The sequence below is a fragment of the Salmo salar genome, chromosome ssa16 (assembly GCF_905237065.1).
Source record: "Salmo salar chromosome ssa16, Ssal_v3.1, whole genome shotgun sequence".
NCBI lineage: Eukaryota > Metazoa > Chordata > Actinopteri > Salmoniformes > Salmonidae > Salmo > Salmo salar.
In genome coordinates this window covers 40415997-40436200 of record NC_059457.1, presented here as the reverse complement: position 1 = coordinate 40436200, position 20204 = coordinate 40415997, and the positions used below count along the sequence as shown (strand labels likewise).

At 41.9% G+C, this 20204-nt stretch overlaps 1 protein-coding gene across 1 annotated transcript; it reads right to left on the bottom strand.

Annotated features, from left to right (window-relative positions):
* Positions 1–10940: 10940 nt before the first annotated feature.
* On the bottom strand, positions 10941–19673 carry LOC106573546 (lipoprotein lipase). Its single transcript, XM_014148678.2, has 10 exons — positions 19381–19673; positions 17714–17895; positions 17229–17408; positions 15506–15617; positions 14850–15083; positions 14319–14564; positions 13183–13303; positions 12758–12940; positions 12460–12567; positions 10941–12328 (listed from the first exon to the last, which is right to left on the bottom strand). The coding sequence occupies exons 1-10, from the start codon at positions 19472–19474 to the stop codon at positions 12277–12279; spliced, it is 1512 nt and encodes a 503-aa protein (XP_014004153.1). The 5' UTR covers positions 19475–19673; the 3' UTR covers positions 10941–12276.
* Positions 19674–20204: the final 531 nt, after the last annotated feature.

Genomic DNA, 20204 nt, shown 5'->3' with positions numbered 1-20204 from the left:
AACTTTCTGGGAATGGTGCAGGATAGTTGCTTGGCTTGGGGAACACTCACATTTAACTTGACCAAAGAAAATAATATTGGTATTTCATTGCTTTGACAGAACCTTTCCTAAAAGTTCAAACAGTTAGATTTGTGTAATGTTCCTTAACTGATTTGACATTGGGACAGCGGCGGAAATCCCGGGGGGGACGGGGGGACACGACCCCCCCCCATCCTGGGAAAAATATGATTTGTCCCCCCCCAATATATCACTGAAACATAACTATGTAATTTAAATAATATTAATAATACGCAATGAAAGCAATTGTGCTGATTATAGACACTTAATAGCGCGTTTTTAAGTTTCAAAAGATTGCGACCCCCCCACCCTTTTCCTCACAATGGTTTGATCCACTGGCAAGGTAACAGAGGGGTTGTAGCCACTGTCTGAAAGGCACTCAATGAACGTAACTGACTTGAGGTTAATCCAGTCAATCGCGCACTCACACTAGCTGAATATGCAGAGCTAGCGCGCAAATATTAACTATTAAGCTAGCTAGTACCTATTCCATTTATGTGGCCTCGTCAAAGATGGAATCTTTGCTATCGTCAATTTATTCCGAGATCAGCATGCAGATGATGTAAGTTAGTGCTTCAAAGTCCCTGTGATAAGGTTAGCGATAAACGGAAGTCCAAACTGAACAGAACTACACTCTCTTCTACCATTGTCTTAAATATATTTAATGGTCTCGTTGCAAAAGCTAAATTGTCGCAAGGGAACTTTTATTTATTTATTTTATTTAACCCGGGTAGCAAAGATTATAGCAAACACCACTGAAACTGAATTGGTGCTCACTAGCTTTGCACATTCAGCTATTGTTGGAAGCCAGCCAATATGAAACAAACTATTAAAATTACAAAAGGTTGCAGCATATGTTGTGTAAATGGTGAACTCATACAGCTGTCAACTCTTGTCATTTTAATCCGTTTCACATTTGCTAGCTACCTTTTAGATCGAAGCCCAAATAGAATGATAAAAGATAAGATGATAGAAGCCCATCTCCTACTGTAAATAACCTACACACTGTGTGTGTGTGTAGCCAGCCAGCCAGGTAGAAAAATGGCAGAAAAATAAAAGACGGACATCAGAGTATTTTTCAGTACACCAAAACGCAAAGTAAGAACCCTAGTAGCCTAATATCTCAAAGACTAGTTGATAAAATGTTCATAAGAAAGAAATGAAATTCTAATGGAAATGTTTCACAATGATGTCATTAGGCAGAGCAGGCAACAGATGGCACACAGACAGCAGAGTTGGGGACAGATATGCAGGTACAGACTGGCAGAGACAGGGAGTCTCAGGTAAGTTTGTTGAGTCTTTGTTTGGCAACATTATGAAAGGTTCTCCATTTTTTTAAACTTGTAAAATAGGAACATAATTGGAAAATGCCATGGATACCCCCACTCTCAACTTAAACTGGTGACTGAACTAAGATTTGTTAAAGGCAATGGTATTGCTGTTGTGAGTAGTTGTGTAGTTTTGGGTACCGGTAGTTAGGAGTACGGCAAACACCTTATTTCTTTGGTTCCTCAATATACATTTACCATATTACAATGTAGGCTATGTGTTACAGGACTACTTTTGGTGTCCCCCTCAGGAATTGCTCTTGAGAAAATTTCATGTAATTGTCCCCCCCAAAGTTGATATCAGATTTTCGCCCCTGCATTGGGAATGTTCTCAAATAGTTCAGAGAACATAACGAAACGTTCTGTGGGAATTTCAGCACTTCAGCATAACATTTCCTCATGGTTCTTGAAGAAAAGGACTAGGCTTTTGGTGGACTAACTTCTGCTGCCACCATGGTGCATCGGTCAAAATGCAAATAAGGAGATTGCTGGGTGGGGGTGGGGTTGGATGGTTTTATAAAGCTGGTGGGAAGGATGTATTACAAGTTGTGGCTTGTAAGGCCTTGGAGATAGATTGGATGTGGTGGTCTGGAAGGGAAATACAAAAGGGAAACATTAGGAACACAACAAAATGGTGCAGATAACATCTATAAACTAAGGAGACTGCCAGGAATAACATAAAGGAGCAATAGCATGGATATAAAGGACATGCTATGAGTTTAGGCCTCATAATACATATAGTTAACTTACATTTCTCCTACAATAAAATAACACAGGGGAACTTACTTCATCATATCACGCACACTGGACAGATGAAGGATAGGGCAACACCAAGCATAATCTGAACTGGTAGGTAGGAAGGAGCATGCAGTTTATATCGGGAAACAGTGAAAAAGGTAGAGTAGAGGTGATTAAGGGAGCGGAAATAGATGTCGAGGGAAGGGATGTGGTCTAGGGTAATTGTAAACAAATGGAAGCCCGTAGGAGTGGCATGACCCTTTACAACATTTCTATTTAAAGTTCTCAAATTGTTCCAAGAACGTTAAGAAAACGTTCCATAAAAACCACAACAACACCTTTAGTAACGCTCAGAGAACGTTCTAAGAATGTTATTTAAAATTATAAACTGGCTGGTTCGAGCCCTGAATGCTGATTGGCTGAAAGCCGTGGTATAAGCCGTATACCACGGGCATGACAAAACATTTATTTTTACTGCTCTAATTACGTAAGTAACCAGCTTGTGGTATATTGCCAATATACCACGGCTAAGGGCTGTATCCAGGCACTCCTCGTTGCGTCGTGCTAAGAATAGCCCTTAGCTATACCACACCACACCAAGCCTTATTGCTTTAATATATAAGTTCCGTTGTCAGTGTCAACAAAACTCTATCATCTTTCTTGTTAAGTGTGTTCAGGTGTGTTGGCTGCGCCAACTAATTGGCCACACCTGATCTTAATTAGAGCTTGCTTCCTTTGAAAGGGGGAGTGTTTGAAAAAACTCAAATGGACAGCTTTGTATGTATTAAAAAACATGGCATACTAGTGTAACCGATGTGAAATGGCTAGTTAGTTAGTGGTGGTGCGCGCTAATAGCGTTTCAATCGGGTGACGTCACTCACTCTGAGACCTGAAGTAGTTGTTTCCTTTGCTTTGCAAGGGCCGTGGCTTTTGTGGCGTGATGGGTAACGATGCTTTGTGGGTGTCAGTTGTTGATGTGTGCAGAGGGTCCCTGGTTCAAGCCCAGGTTGGGTCGAGGAGAGGGACGGAAGCTAAACTGTTACTTTGGTGCCGTGACCCGGATCACTGGTTGCTGCAGAAAAGGAGGAGGTCAAAAGGGGGGTGAGTGTAACCAATGTGAAATGGCTAGTTAGTTAGCGGTGGTGCGCGCTAATAGCATTTCAATCGGGTGACGTCACTCGCTCTGAGACCTGAAGTAGTTGTTCCCCTTGCTCTGCAAGGGCTGCGGCTTTTGTGGCGCGATGGGTAACGATGCTTCGTGGGTGTGTGCAGAGGGTTCCTGGTAGGGGCGAGGAGAGGGACGGAAGCTAAACTGTTACACTAGCTCCATCCTGGTGGCGCAGTGGGATAATTCCATGGCTAGAGAACAGAAGGTTTGAATGTCACTGATGCCGTGTCACAATAAAAAGTGAATGTCTTTGCATGATTAATGCCTAAGGAAATTAATCTCCAATCTATGCTTGGAGTTCAAAAAAGTTAACGCAAAAAAAGCTAGCAGGGTTATTAAAAGTCTTATTGAAACATTCAGTGAAAGTTGTAAGGAAGTTATTAAAAAACTTCAATCTCAGAGCGTTAATAAAACCTCACAGGAAAAATGTCAAGGAACCAGAGTAAAATGTTTTTAGAATCTCCCTACATCCTAAAAACCATTGTTCTTAGAACAGGTGAAATTTTCACTTTTGTTCTCAGAATGTTTAAAAAACTCAGTTTCACCATTCAGGAAACATATGGCTTCATTCAGCCAATGGAAACCAAAAACATACATTCCCACAACTTCCAAGGAACCAAATGTACTAGCTGGGTTTGAGTTATTTTGTCAATTGATTTATGATAACATGACGCCATAACTATTGGACATATGATCATGTTTTTTTCCCTTTACAATATATCACAGTGCAGAGGGTTTTATGGCGTTTTTACATGCAAGGGGAACCTCAGCCCACATTAGGTCTGCTTGAGGGGACTGTTTCCTACAGCAGATATGTGTTAAGTGGGCCATGTGGGGTTTAGGAGCACAACTAAAGTGGAACATCATGTTATGAGAAGCAATGTGCGAAACCTGTGATGTCATCAACATTACTGTCTTTAGTTCCAGAAGACTGCTCTGAGTGGAGGAGGCCAGATGGGCCAGTATAAATCATAGTCCAATCCTAACCAACCACCCCTCTACCCCCTTTCCCCAAGCCTCTTCCCCTAGCCACCATGCCCCATGTTATACATCCATAGCCCCTTGACCTACGTATAAATTGTGGTCTAGTAATGATGCAAGATCGCTTCAACAACATTTCTCCCCCGCTTTCTAACAAAACAGCATTTGAGCTTATCCAAACTTGCTTTCTGTTGCAAAGCAAATTTCAATTGGATGTTTAGTTTGATCATTTGCTTAGGTACATAGAGATGTAGCCTAGCTGTCCTGTGATCTCTGTGGGTACACATTAATAACAAATGAACAAATTGTTGTTTGACTCTTTATGCTGGGACACCCACTGGTTGTACTGAGGGAGGAATAGGCCTACAACCAATCAGCATGACATAGGCCTAGTTTTTTTTAACCCGCTTCCTCACTTAAGACCGTTGATCTTATCAACATTTCACATACTGTATCAGTCAGTAGGGATCTGGAGTCCGTGTGAATTGGGGTTGGTCAGCCTCAGAGGTCTGTTGGACCAGTCCTGTGTTTCCATTATCTAAGCAGTGCACCAGTGTGTAAGTAGCACTAAGAATAATGTCACCTGCTAGGGTCACATGCTTTCCTTCAAGAATGTGCACATGGCAAGTGTGTCTAGCCTCTATGGTGGACCATTGTTGTCAAGCGCCAAGGAAAAGTCCAGAGTGGACGCCCTGACAAACCTTTCAGAGGCCCCTGGTCGCTCAGAATGAGATGGAAACAAAGTTTGGCTCTGATGCTGTTATTTGTCGCTGTTGTTATGGAACAAGTGGTACAAAGCAGGGAAAATCTCCACAGAAGTTGTCTTATTGTACTGTTGCCAGATTCAACACACATATCCCCTGCTGCTCCCCCCAGAAAAAGCAGCTCTTGTAGCATTCCAGTTGTCATCCAATCTAATGTTGCTTTTCTACGAACATGACTGAGTTTCCCTGTAAAGCAGGAACAGCAGTATTAGAAAAACAGATGCAATCACTCCCCATTGCTACGGTGCTGCCATTCTGGAGGGAAGCTGATTCGATTTTGGAGGGAAGCATCTCATTCAGTGTTATGGTGACATAGTTTGTTTTGATGAGATAATGTTGGAAAGCCGTACTGTAGAGATCTGCAAAAGCCAGTAAATTGTGGTTTGGAAGCCAACTGCTGTCCAACGTTTTGGAAGTGATAAATTGTTCTGGACTGCTTTTTCCAGGGTTCTTTTTAAGAATGACATGTGTGGTTCTAAAGGCTTCAGGAAGTTCTTATCATGTGAACTGTAAAGATATCCTAGTTTATTTATCATTGTTGTGATGTATAGTGTGTTGTGTAGCTAAATGAGCCAGAAGTGGATATTTTTCCCATTAGGAACATCTTTAAAATTATTCTGAACTATTACATCTTCACTGCAAACATTTGTCTCACGTTGTTTGCTTTGTTTTGGGAGCTTTTCATAAGAAGTCCAATGGAAAAATGACAATAACATCTTAGAGACGCATTCTGGAGACAACTGTTTTGGGACAATAAGTTCAGTGAAAAGTAAGGTTTTAATTACGTCTTTGTAGGGGTTACAGTCGTACATAAGCACAAAAACACAATAAGGAAATATTTCAATGACCTCAAGGGAGGGAAGAGGTTTCCTAACCCTATCTCTGTCCAGTACCTACTTAGACCCATCACCCCGGAGGGAACACAGGCAGACCGGATTGCTTAAACACATCAGTGTCATTCCTCAATCTGACTGTAATTTACAGGATGACAGATGGTTTCCATGTTTTCGCCACATACTTTCAAGATATATCTTCTTAATCTATGAAAAATATGTATTAATGAATGAATTAAAGCAAAATGTTGACAATGTGTCATCTATCTCATGTTGGTTTGTACAGTACTCACAGTAGTGAGTCATGGGAAAATACCTATCCTATCATGTTTCCTTATTTTTTGGATGGTCCAAATTCCAATAATTACCCAATAACCTCACTGTTTTCATGGGATTCTACCATGTATTTCCAACTCAGGGAATTTGGGGTCCAAAACTATTTCTCTGTGTATTGCCACTATGTGTTGCGTAACTTGTTTTGGTATTTTAGGGTACTGATGATAAGCTCTAATGTGGATGTTGTGCTACTAGCACATGTCAGACGTAAGGTTTAATGAGCCGCAGGTGTCAGATTAGGCACAATGAGACCACTGTGTGTTAAGCAGAGGAGTAATAACACTGTTATTACAACAGTAGCCATCCACATCAAACGATATTAGTGTTATTTCTCTTATGCTTGTATGCAAATATTGATAATACCTGTGAATGACAACTGCCTCTATATTGACGGCACTAGGTTCAGCATGTGAACATATCAAGAGATTAAGAACGCTTTTTTTGGTCAATTGTACTCAAGGTCCAACCGAAATTTGACTTCCGCTTTTAACCCAACCCCTCCTAGAGACACACATAGTGTACTTATAAAGTTTTGGAGAGGTGCGTGGGGCTGCCACACTGGACGCCAGGGGAGCTGTTGTTGTTTGGGTTAAGTGCCTTGCTCAAGGGCACAATGGCAGGCAATGGCATCTAGGGTTTGATACCAGATTCCAGTTGCCAGCTCACTTCCCGCCAGATTTTTCCCATTAGACCCGAGATTCGAACTGGCAACCCTCCGGCTGCTGGCTTGCCTCTAACCACTAGACTACCTGCCGAGTATATGCTTATATAGTCAGTCTTGTAAATTATGTATTGCCAACAATTATTTTACACTATTGAGTGATTTTATTTTTATTTCACCTTTATTTAACCAGGTAGGCAAGTTCTCATTTACAACTGCGACCTGGCCAAAATAAAGCAAGCAGTTTGACACATACAACAACACAGAGTTACACATGGAGTAAAACAAACATACAGTCAATAATATAGTAGAAAAATAAGTCGATATACAAAGTCAGCAAATGAGGTGAGATAAGGGAGGTACAGGCAAAAAAGGCCATGGTGGCGAAGTAAATACAATATAGCAAATAAAACACTGGAATGGTAGATTTGCAGTGGAAGAAAGTGCAAAGTAGAAATAGAAATAATGGGGCGCAAAGGAGCAAAATAAATAACTAAATACAGTAGGCGATGAGGTAGTTGTTTGGGCTAAATTATAGATGGGCTATGTACAGGTGCAGTAATCTGTGAGCTGCTCTGACAGCTGGTGCTTAAAGCTAGTGAGGGAGATACAGTGGGGGAAAAAAGTATTTAGTCAGCCACCAATTGTGCAAGTTCTCCCACTTAAAAAGATGAGAGAGGCCTGTAATTTTCATCATAGGTACACTTCAACTATGACAGACAAAATGAGGAAAAAAAATCCAGAAAATCACATTGTAGGATCTTTTATGAATTTATTAGCCAATTATGGTGGAAAATAAGTATTTGGTCAATTACAAAAGTTTATCTCAATACTTTGTTATATACCCTTTGCTGGCAATGACACAGGTCAAACGTTTTCTGTAAGTCTTCACAAGGTTTTCACACACTGTTGCTGGTATTTTGGCCCATTCCTCCATGCAGATCTCCTCTAGAGCAGTGATGTTTTGGGTCTGTCGCTGGGCAACACGGACTTTTAACTCCCTCCAAAGATTTTCTATGGGGTTGAGATCTGGAGACTGGCTAGGCCACTCCAGGACCTTGAAATGCTTCTAACGAAGCCACTCCTTCGTTGCCCGGGCGGTGTGTTTGGGATCATTGTCATGCTGAAAGACCCAGCCACGTTTCATCTTCAATGACCTTGCTGATGGAAGGAGGTTTTCACTCAAAATCTCACGATACATGGCCCCATTCATTCTTTCCTTTACACGGATCAGTCGTCCTGGTCCCTTTGCAGAAAAACAGCCCCAAAGCATGATGTTTCCACCCCCATGCTTCACAGTAGGTATGGTGTTCTTTGGATGCAACTCAGCATTCTTTGTCCTCCAAACACGACGAGTTGAGTTTTTACCAAAAAGTTCTATTTTGGTTTCATCTGACATTCTCCCAATCCTCTTCTGGATCATCCAAATGCTCTCTAGCAAACTTCAGACGGGCCTGGACATGTACTGGCTTAAGCAGGGGGACACGTCTGGCACTGCAGGATTTGAGTCCCTGGCCGCGTAGTGTGTTACTGATGGTAGGCTTTGTTACTTTGGTCCCAGCTCTCTGCAGGTCATTCACTAGGTCCCCCTGTGTGGTTCTGGGATTTTTGCTCACTGTTCTTGTGATCATTTTGACCCCACGGGGTGAGATCTTGCGTGGAGCCCCAGATCGAGGGAGATTATCAGTGGTCTTGTATGTCTTCCATTTCCTAATAATTGCTCCCACAGTTGATTTCTTCAAACCAAGCTGCTTACCTATTGCAGATTCAGTCTTCCCAGCCTGGTGCAGGTCTACAATTTTGTTTATGGTGTCCTTTGACAGCTCTTTGGTCTTGGCCATAGTGGAGTTTGGAGTGTGACTGTTTGAGGTTGTGGACAGGTGTCTTTTATACTGATAACAAGTTCAAACAGGTGCCATTAATACAGGTAACGAGTGGAGGACAGAGGAGCCTCTTAAAGTAGAAGTTACAGGTCTGTGAGAGCCAGAAATCTTGCTTATTTGTAGGTGACCAAATACTTATTTTCCACCATAATTTGCAAATAAATTCATAAAAAATCCTACAATGTGATTTTCTGGATTTTTTTTTCTCATTTTGTCTGTCATAGTTGACGTGTACCTATGATGAAAATTACAGGCCTCTCTCATCTTTTTAAGTGGGAGAACTTGCACAATTGGTGGTTGACTAAATACTTTTTTTCCCCACTGTAAGTGTTTCCAGTTTCAGAGATTTTTGTAGTTCGTTCCAGTCATTGGCAGCAGAGAACTGGAAGGAGAGGCGGCCGAAGGAGGAATTGGCTTTGGGGGTGACCAGGGAGATATACCTGCTGGAGCGCGTGCTACAGGTGGGTGCTGCTATGGTGACCAGTGAGCTGAGATAAGGGGGGACTTTACCTAGCAGGGTCTTGTAGATGACCTGGAGCCAGTGGGATTGGCGACGAGTATGAAGCGACGAGAGCGTACAGGTCGCGGTGGTGGGTAGTATATGGGGCTTTGGTGACAAAACGGATGGCACTGTGATAGACTGCATCCAATTTATTGAGTAGGGTATTGGAGGCTATTTTGTAAATGACATCGCCGAAGTCCAGGATCGGTAGGATGGTCAGTTTTACGAGGGTATGTTTGGCAGCATAAGTGAAAGATGCTTTGTTGCGAAATAGGAAGCCAATTCTACATTTAACTTTGGATTGGAGATGTTTGATGTGAGTCTGGAAGGAGAGTTTACAGTCTAACCAGACACCTAGGTATTTATAGTTGTCCACATATTCTAAGTCAGAACCGTCCAGAGTAGTGATGCTGGACGGGCGGGCAGGTGCAGGCAGCGATCGGTTGAAGAGCATGCATTTAGTTTTACTTGTATTTAAGAGCAGTTGGAGGCCACGGAAGAAGAGTTGTATGGCATTGAAGCTTGTCTGGAGGGTAGTTAACAGTGTCCAAAGAAGGGCCAGAAGTATACAGAATGGTGTCGTCTGCGTAGAGGTGGATCAGAGACTCACCAGCAGCAAGAGCGACATCATTGTTGTATACAGAGAAAAGAGTCAGCCCAAGAATTGAACCCTGTGGCACCCCCATAGAGACTGCCAGAGGCCCGGACAACAGGCCCTCCGATTTGACACACTGAACTCTCAGAGAAGTAGTTGGTGAACCAGGCGAGGCAATCATTTGAGAAAGCAAGGCTGTTGAGTCTGCCGACGAGGATGTGGTGATTGACAGTCGAAAGCCTTGGCCAGGTCAATGAATACGGCTGCACAGTATTGTTTCTTATCGATGGCGGTTAAGTTATCGTTTAGGACCGTGAGCGTCGCTGAGGTGCACCCATGACCAGCTCTGAAACCAGATTGCATAGCGGAGAAGGTGCGGTGGGATTCGAAATGGTCGGTAATCTGTTTGTTGACTTGGCTTTCGAAGACTTTAGAGAGGCAGGGTAGGATAGATATAGGTCTGTAGCAGTTTGGGTCAAGAGTGTCTTCCCCTTTGAAGAGGGGGATGACCGCAGCTGCTTTCCAATCTTTGGGAATCTCAGATGACACGAAAGAGAGGTTGAATAGGCTAGTAATAGGGGTTGCAACAATTTCAGCAGATAATTTTAGAAAGTGAGGGTCCAGATTGTCTAGCCCAGCTGATTTGCAGGGGTCCAGATTTTGCAGCTCTTTCAGAACATCAGCTGACTGGATTTGGGAGAAGGAGAAATGGGGAAGGCTTGGGCGAGTTGCTGTGGGGGGTGCAGTGCTGTTGACCGGGGTAGGGGTAGCCAGGTGGAAAGCATGGCCAGCCGTAGAAAAATGCTTATTGAAATTCTCAATTATAGTGGATTTATCGGTGGTGACAGAGTTTCCCATCCTCAGTGCAGTGGGCAGCTGGGAGGAGGTGCTCTTATTCTCCAAGGACTTTACAGTGTCCCAGAACTTTTTGGAGTTTGTGTTGCAGGAAACAAATGTTGACAGAGATTTTAATAATGTCCTAAGAATAGCTACATGTTGAATCTAGTCATGTTCTAGGGTTAGAATAAGATTTAAGGAATTCAAGAACACAATATGTAGATCAGGGGAGTAGTAAATCCAATAATACCCAGATGTATAATGTAGTCATTTTATTAAAGTATCATGATTTTCCTTCATACAGTGCACTGCATTTCAGTTCATAATTGTAAATGTACTCATCAGCTGGCATGGAGACCAATTTGATCAGTCTGTCCAAAACCACACGTGTTAAATCACAAAGCTATAAAAACAAAGACAGCAATGGAAACTTGCCCAAATATATTACAGCTTAATATACAAATATATACAGGTACATTCAATAAATACAATATGAAACATTATGGCTATTATGTAGGGCTGTCCACCAATGTTTGCAAAGGCTCACATATGTTCTGTATTTAGTGTAGCATTTTGTTTGACCTTTCAAAAGGGCATGATTGACCAATAGAGTTAAGGTAATTGTTTCCACATCATTTTTGACCTATAAAGGAATTTATAGAAGTTTTTAGGAAATGCTAACTTCTGCTTGTGACCTCTATTCTTCTCAAGTCAAGTGGCAAATTAAATATTCATCTAAACACAACAATCCAGTTTGACTAGTTGTTGAATGATCAAATTGACTGACATGGATTAACGCCCTTAAAGTGACCCGTGCCAAACACAATAACCAAATGCACACAAAGAACAAGCAGGGAATTCATCTACAACAACTCATATTGGGGCGGCAGGGTAGCCTAGTGGTTAGAGCGTTGGACTAGCAATTGAAAGGTTGCAAGTTCAAATCCCCGCGCTGACAAGGTACAACTCTGTTGTTCTGCCCCTGAACTGTTCCTAGGCTGTCATTGAAAATAAGAATTTGTTCTTAACTGACCTGCCTAGTTAAATAAAAAAATATATACTGTATAACACTGATTGAAAAGCCATGTACACAGATCACTGTAATATTCAACTCAGTAGACAGTATCACCATCTTTGGTCCCTGTGGTGGTGGCAGTTAGTGGTTTAGGCATGATGGCATTAGTGACATGACTATTATAGTGTGCATACCGAATGTGTCTAAAAGCAGAAGCTATGTCAATCTCTTTGAATCACAAGTTTGAATCGGAACTACCCTAATAGGGTTAGAAATACATTGATGTGATTTGTATACATGAACACAGATGAAGGATTACAAAGATAATGTAGCGATGTTAGACAAAGTCATAACCATAACTTTAGAATGACATTTGTAACACTCCATGATGACGGTTAATAGAAGAAAAAGCCCATAAACTGACTCCCAGCACAGTGGACAAAGTGATATAGATTGTGCTTGGGGATGGAGATGACAGAATGGAAGGCAGAAAACAGTACATGTCAGAGACTAACATCCCATATCTTCTCTCCAGCACGTTCTCCCTGGCTTCATCCAGACTGTATTCAAGTGCTGCTTCATGCAGTGTTCTTCTTGAAGAGGCTTCCCTGCATCTTGAGTCTGTGCATCCTAAAGATAAGAGAGAAGACAAAAAAAAGTTCACAAAAGAACAGGGAAGTTCTGAATCCTATCTTTGGATATGATAGATTTTTATGCATTCAAAGTTTCACAAAGTTTCCAAAATGTTCTAGATTTCTTACGTTTTCTCTTTCCGGCTCATGTTGTCCTCTTTTGATTTGACAAAGACTGCGTCGTCTTTTCCTCTGACGAGGTAGGCAAACTCTCCATCTTTAGCGCTGAAGATCACCCTGGAGTCAGACAGTAAAGACTATCAGTAAAGCCTTCTGAAACATGTATCATACAACTTCAAAGACTGGCAATATGAATGATGATTTTCAGTGTCAAAGATATTCAACTATGGTCCACAGTACTGCTGGGTTTTGATTGATTAATCTCATCAATTGGAATATTCAGTTCATCATTATCATCATAACTTACTTGGACTGAGTCTCCCCGGCCTTGACACGCATTTTGCGGATGTGGAAGTTGCTGTTACCCCACCAGTCAGACCAGCTGAAGTAAGCGTCTTTCTCCCAACGCAGCTTGACCATAAGCAGCTCCCCGATGTCCACGTCGGTGGTCAGCAGGAAGGACACGGTGCTGTTAGTGTTCAGGAAGGGCCTGAGGGGTCACACACAGGTCAAAGGTTAGGGGGTCAGTTCACCTTCTGTACTGTATTCAGTACCCAGCTGAGGAGAGGCGACGAGATGATATTTCTGGGGTTAATTATGTCAGTGTATGATATTTGTAAGTTTGAATATGTTTAGAAATTATATCAAGCATTTCTGGACAACTAAGTATATAAAAAATAAATAATAATAATAATGATTTAAATATTTTCTTTAATATCAGACTATACGTACATGATGTAGGGAATGTCTGTCTTCTCATCATGGGTTCCGTACAGAGAGATTTTCATGGGCTGCTCAGTGTAGTCCAGTTTCTCGCTGCTGAAGAAATGCACCTTCACTTGGTAATGGAAAACTGTGGAAAGAATGACGGAGACCTTAATTTAGAACCATGCCACACACAGACGTCTGAAACCCTGAGTATGTTTGCCTATGCTAATACCTGCAGTGTGCCCAGTTGAGACACATTTTCCAACTGTTTGAAGTGTTTGTGGCATGTGGACATTATCCCATTACTGATGCCCACAGTTAAAGCTAAATTCTAATTCTGCTCCCACAGTACTGTAGTGCCTCCATGCTTATGACCTGTCTTTACATACCCATATTATTGATCTGCTTACTGCCATGACTAAGGGTGACTAAGGGAAGGAAAATGCTTAACTTCAGATTAAGCATTAATGAATAGAATTGGCATGTACAGTATCCTCTCACTTTCCACTGTAAGCAATCACGCGCAGTGGTGTCAAGTTACCAAACTACAGCCACTACTGAAATACTAATAGCCTCACTCTAATGTGACTTTCATGGCTTGCGCCATAAACCTTGTTTTACCCCCCCTGCTTGTTTTGGTTTGACCTTGATGCCACTAACGTATCAGATGAGTTAGACTGTGCCAATCCTACAATAGTGGGGTGTGGGGTGAAAAATGGACGCAGGCTGGGCATATGTTATGGAATCTTTTATGGATAGGGAGTCAGGAGGGACTGATAAAGGAGGGACTTGTGTAGACGTCAGTAGTCACACTGTTTGAACAGGGTTATCTAGTACTGGTACAGTATGTGCACTGGGGGCCCGTTGTACTAATGTAACATACATGGCCTGGTAAAGAGACTCAGTGTTCAGTTAAAGCTCTCAAGGCCAGCTTGAGCTAAGCCTAGCTCCATGCCACCACTACAGTAACTACATTCAGCCTTCTGGACCAATACATTGAGGATTTGGTAAAAAATGTAGATCAAATCTTAACTTATGAAAATCTATTTTAGTGCCAGGGAATGAACCTTCTGTTGTGACAAAGATTAATCCAATTGTTCCTTTGTGCATGTGTGCTCTCTCATCCTAAAACAATTCCCCTACATCTCTCTCGCTCTTACGTTTGAAGGGCATCATCTCGCGGGTCTTGAGGTACATCTTGGTGCTCCGGGGCAGGCGGACCTTGTTGACGCCGTAGCCCACCTTGTTGCAACGGTTCTTGCGGCAGTTGAGACACATTCCCTTCATGAAGGCCTCCTTGGAGCTGCAGCGGTAGGCCATGCTCTGATGCTCTGCTGCGTTCACCAGCGAGTCGATGAACAGGTGGATGGAGCGCTCGTGGGAACACTTCACAATCTGGTCCATATCTACACAGGACCCACATAAAACAAGACCATTAGGACCATGATGACTGAATCACTGGCTGATTCTCTGATATACACCGGACTAACTGTGCGACCATGTCTGGGACATTTGCTAATTCAAACTTAAAGTTAAAGAAAAGTTAAGACATTGAAAATGACACTTTTAATGGAGTCAAAGTACCTGATGCAGCTATTCAAACGTCAAGAAACATGCCTCATGAAGATTTACTACACTGTAATAACAGAGTGTGATTATATTACATTGCAGTGTTAAATTACAGTACGTACTATGGATGCCTGTGGTGGCAATCATCATCATGGTGTTCTGAAGGTCACAGCCTGGCTGGAAGGTTCCTCCGTTGGGGTAGATGTCCACATGGCCCACCGGTCTCTGGATGCCGATGCTGCGGTCTGGGGAGCCCCGGGTGTTGGTGTGCAGAACGTCCACGAAGAGAGCATCATCAGGGGACAGGGTGCTCTGGGTGTCAGCGTGCTCAAAGGTTGGGCCGGCTGGGTCCAAACCTGGGAGGCGGATGGAAGGAGAGAGAAGGGGGAAGTAGAGAGAGAGAGGGGGAGAGAACAGTCACAGTCCATCTGTAATACTGTACATGAGAACATGCAGGCAAAAGCCTCAGTGTGCTTCCAGCACTGAAGTAAAGCCACAATGTACTCAATGGATGTGATTATGGTGTTTAATGGTCTGCTGCCTCCAGGGCCTGATCTGGTTTAGGGATAAATATGTTCATATTCTAAGCAGGTCAAAGAGATTTCATAGTTGAGTAAACTTTATGGAGACAAATTCAGGGACTATTGAGGATAAATTCAATGAGATAGATCTTGCATATGTAGGCCTTTGCATGTATGTTTGCATCCATGGTACATGTAGTGACAGACTGATAGGCAAACAGTAAAACCTCTTCAGCAGAGAAGGACTGTCTGCTCACCTGTGATCCTGCTGACTTTGTGGTTGGTGAGGAGACCGGCGATGCCGGCTACATGAGCCCCCAGACTGTATCCCAGCAGATGTATCCTCTCCCAGGGGTAGTCCAGTGTTTTCTGACAAGGGGGGAAAGCAAACATGGTTTATTCCTATTTCCTAAACTGTGTGTTGTGACTGTGTAAAGACAGCTGTAAAACCTCTTATGCCATGGTTATGCGATGCTAACACCCTTTCAAGTACATTCTGTTCCGTCAGTTATACCGTCCGCTTTCACATGTAACCATTTCAGGCGGCTTATCATACCAATGTGTCCTCCCTCGCCCTAAAGTATTTTTCTAGCAGAGGATATGCTTCACTAGCTCCACGTGCCGCTTCTATCAATAATGTGCTGTGTAATGATGCGGATCAACAACATGGCAGTAAAAAGCCTTTATGAGGCATACTAAATCAGAACCAGGAGGAAAACACATCCACAACTATGACTTCTAAAACATTGCATCACCAGTAATATACACTATACTGAACAAAAACATAAACGCAACACGGGTTCATTTCACAGATTTTACTGAGTTACAGTTCATATAAGGAAATCCGTCATTTGAAATACATTTATTAGGGCCTAATCTATGGATTTCACATCACTGGGAATACAGATATGAATCTGTTGGTCACAGATATCTTTAAAAACAAAAATCCTCACAATGGGCCTTAGGATCTCCTCACAGTATCTTTGTGCATTTAAATTGCCATCGATAAAATGCAATTGTGTTCATTGTCCGTAGCTTATGCCTGCCCATACTACAAACCCACCGCCACCATGGGGCACTCTGTTCACAACGTTGTCGTCAGTAAACCACTCGCCCAGATGACTCCATACATGTGGTCTGCGGTTGTGAGGCCAGTTGGACGTACCGCCAAATTCTCTAAAACGACGATGGAGGTGGCTTACGGTAGAGAAATTAACATTACATTTTCTGGCAACAGCACTGGTGGACATTCCTGTAGTCAGCATGCCAATTCCACGTGACAAAACTGCACATTTTAGAGTGGCATTTTATTGTCCCCAGCACAAGGTGCACCTGTGTAAGGATCATGCTGTTTCTTGATATGCCAAACCTGTCAGGGGGATGGATTAACTTCGCAAACGAGAAATGCTCACTAACATGGATGTAAACAAATGTGTGCACAACATTTTAGAGAAATACGCTTTTTGTGACTATGGAACATTTCTGGGATATTTTATTTAAGCTCATGAAACATGGGATAAACACTTTACATGCTGCGTTTATATTTTTGTTCAGTGTATTTTTAATAACTAGATCGATTCCAAACTTCAGATGCAACTTTTGTTCAACTCACCCATTTACACTACTGCCTGAAAGTCTGATCTCAAGTTAGAAATCAGGCCATAGAGGGGGTGTTGAGGGGGTGTTGTACATGGCCAATATACCACGGCTAAGGGCAGTCCTTAGCACGACGCAACGCTGAGTGCCTGGATACAGCCCTTAGCCGTGGTAAATTACCAATGCCTTATTACCAATGCCAGGTACCTTATTGCTATTATAAACTGGTTACCAATGTAATTAGAGCTTTAAAAAAATGTTTTGTCATAACCGTGGTATACAGTCTGATATACCACGGTTTTCGGCCAATCAGCATTCAGGCTCGAACCACCCAGTTAATATTATATTCTTTCCTGTGTATACAGTGACCTTGAGATCACTTACCTGCAGCCAGTTGACAAACTTGGCCACGTCTCTGCCCACCAGCTTGGTGTAAGCGGCGGAGGTAGGATAATGCTGCTGGGCCCGGGTCAGCCAGTCCACCACGATAACGTTGGCCTTGGGCTCCCTCTCATACAGCGCTGTCACCAGCTTAGGGACCCAGCTCTCAAACAGCCCTGTGACCTGGAGGAGACACAGTTCTGGGGTCAGTGGCTGGCGTGACCCACTGTGGCCCTATCCCCCATTGTCTGCTCACTACACTGATTGAAGACCAGCCAAGTGTCAGCACTTTAACACATGAATGAGCACTGGAGCGTTATAACTAGGGACAGCGGGAGGCTTCTCATCATGCATCTAGTTATCATTGATGAATCTATTTTTAGGGAGTTATTTCGGTCATAATATAAACAATACAGCTTATTCAAATGATGGTAAACAATTTATGCTTTAGTGGTAATTAATCATAATAGAATGTCAAAGCTATTTACCGTCCATCCATGAATAACCACGAACGTCTGAGTCTCAGAGTTGAATTCACACTTTGGGATGGTTAAGGGCTGGCCAGGAACAATATAGCACAGGTCATCATCTGGTACCGCAGCGGTTCTCAGGGAGAACTTGGATAGAATGTCAGTGTAGTCCTCAAGCCATTCAGTAGAGTTGTTGTTACCTGCATAGAGTGATGTTTTTTACTTTTTTTGGTCATTTAGCAGGCACTCTTATCTAGAGCAATTTACAGGACAAATTAGTGTTAAGTTCCTTGCTCAACGGCATATCGACAGATTTGTCAACTAGTCGGCTCAGGGATTCAAACCAGCGACCTTTTGGTTACTTGCCTAATGCTCTTAACCGCTACACTACCTGCCGCCCGCTTTACTACTAGTGCATAATCTTAGCACTTTAAACAAAAATCCTGTTATAATAGCATACAGGTTACTATTATGCACAATGCAGGGGCGTCAAGAGTCTATAGGTATCTGCCTCATTCATTATACTATTGTTTACATTTTCAACCAGATACATATTGAAACTCAGTCTAGATGTCCTATTAGTGAAGAGTTTGTCATAATCATGATTGCACAAGGCAGTCACTAGAAATTCAAACCCTTTACCACTACCAAAAAAGTACTTCTGATTTGCATGACAAATCAAATCCAGCATCTACAATTTCTTTACAAGGAAACAAATTCCAGTATTTTTTATTGGATCTTTCAAGTGGTGACAATTGAGCTTTTTTATATTCATACACTGACTATCTTGGAAGAAAATAATTACAAAAACACAATCTGCACAATCTATCAGTTTATCAATTGGTATAATCTAGTCCAATTAACAGCATGATAAAATATATCATGAAACGTTTTAACAGTCAAGTGTCGCCCCCTTTTGCCACTTGCATTTCTACCAACCAAACATTCATTAATGATTCCACATTTCCTAGTAATGCTATTTCACACAAAACAAATCACAAATAAGCGACTATAATGTTCATAATAATTATAATGCAAAAATGTGTAAAACAAATGGAAAATAGTTATTTTGCATTAAAAAATGCTAACGTATTTTAGTTCTCAAAGAATTGTTGTAATTGCACTTGAATTTGCTAATAATTATCTGCCATGAAAATGCCTCATTTTATTTCTGATCCAATTTTTGTTGTTGTTGCAATGGTTGGAAAGAGCTCCCACTGCGCACCCTAAACAAAAGATATCTGAGGAGTGGGGTAGGTAGGCCTGACAACTTTATAAACTATTTTCTGGGTTACTATGGGTCAGTTGGAGATGGCTGCACCAATTATGCTCCTTCCAGGTGGCTTGAGTGTTTATTTTATGGGACAAATTCAACTAGGAGCGGACTGGGACCAGAAATCAGCCCTGGCATTTCTAACACACCAGACCATTATTTTTCTTTAGGCCCCCACACTGGCCAATTTTTTCCTTGAGGAACCCATTATTAGCAAAATAATTCTACTTTTGTGCAAAAAAAAAACTAGTTAGACAGGCCCACTGGACAAAAAAAACTTGACCAACCCATCTGGCATTTACCCGTAATGCCAGATGGCTAGTCAGCCCCCAGGAAAAGAATGTCTTTATTTAACCTCTCTCTAACAAAGCCAAAGTCAGCTCTACAAACAGGAGACATATCCCTTACTTACCAAAAAGTGTTTGTTCTGGTGTACTTGAAAAAGATGCACAGATATTTGCAAGAATTATCCAAACGGTGACCAAATAGGTATTTTCTTTTCCCATATTATTGTTGATCTAGAGGTTTCTCTGTCAAGTCCCGAATGAAAAGTTCCTTGAAAATTGGTTTAAGAGTAGTAGATCCAATTGTATAAGTCAGTAGGATCACCGCTCCGGTTAAAAACGGTGGTCTGACTGTGATCAGAGAGTAAACTTTCTTACGAAGTCTGCCACAATTGCCGCCCCATGTTGTCTTTATGAGAGGCTCATTTGAATAGACAAACTCCATTGGTCTGAAATGAGTGGGCTGGTTCCAAATGCAAAATTGCAACAAAAATTATTCGCAACTCTGTGCCTTCACCAATGCACATTAAATATGGAAATGTTATATTTCTGTTCTATAGCCCTCAATTGTAATCGTTCATTTCAGAATAATATCGTGTCATGGTTAAAATATGTTCACCAAATTGATTTACTTGCTATTTCTTTAGAGATTCAATGCTTTAGCCTAATTCGTTTTAAAACTTTTTTCAAGATTTTTTTTCGTAAAATAAAAAAGAAAACAACTTTTATTTATCAGAAATGGGCTTCTATAGGTGTGTGAGCTATGCAGTCTCTACAATCTCATGCTCCAGTTTTACGCGCTTTTATTCAGGCCTACCAGACACAATGCAGCAAACTGGAGTGTTTCATAAAACACATGTGCCTTGATAAAATGTCCTTTGAGAAGAACCAGTGACATCGTTTTAAGTAACAATGCGTTTTTCCCCGGAATATTTATGAATCGTAAAATATG

What these genes read in the sequence shown, in the direction of transcription:
- LOC106573546 (XM_014148678.2), bottom strand. Translation starts at nt 19,474, where the DNA reads ATGGGAAAAGAAAATACCTATTTGGTCACCGTTTGGATAATTCTTGCA. An exon ending in CGAGATGATGCCCTTCAAAC is followed by an intron (nt 13,304 to 14,318) that starts GTAAGAGCGAGA and finishes TTCTTTCCACAG; the next exon opens with TTTTCCATTACCAAGTGAAG. An exon ending in ACAGACATTCCCTACATCAT is followed by an intron (nt 12,941 to 13,182) that starts GTACGTATAGTC and finishes GTGACCCCTCAG; the next exon opens with GCCCTTCCTGAACACTAACA.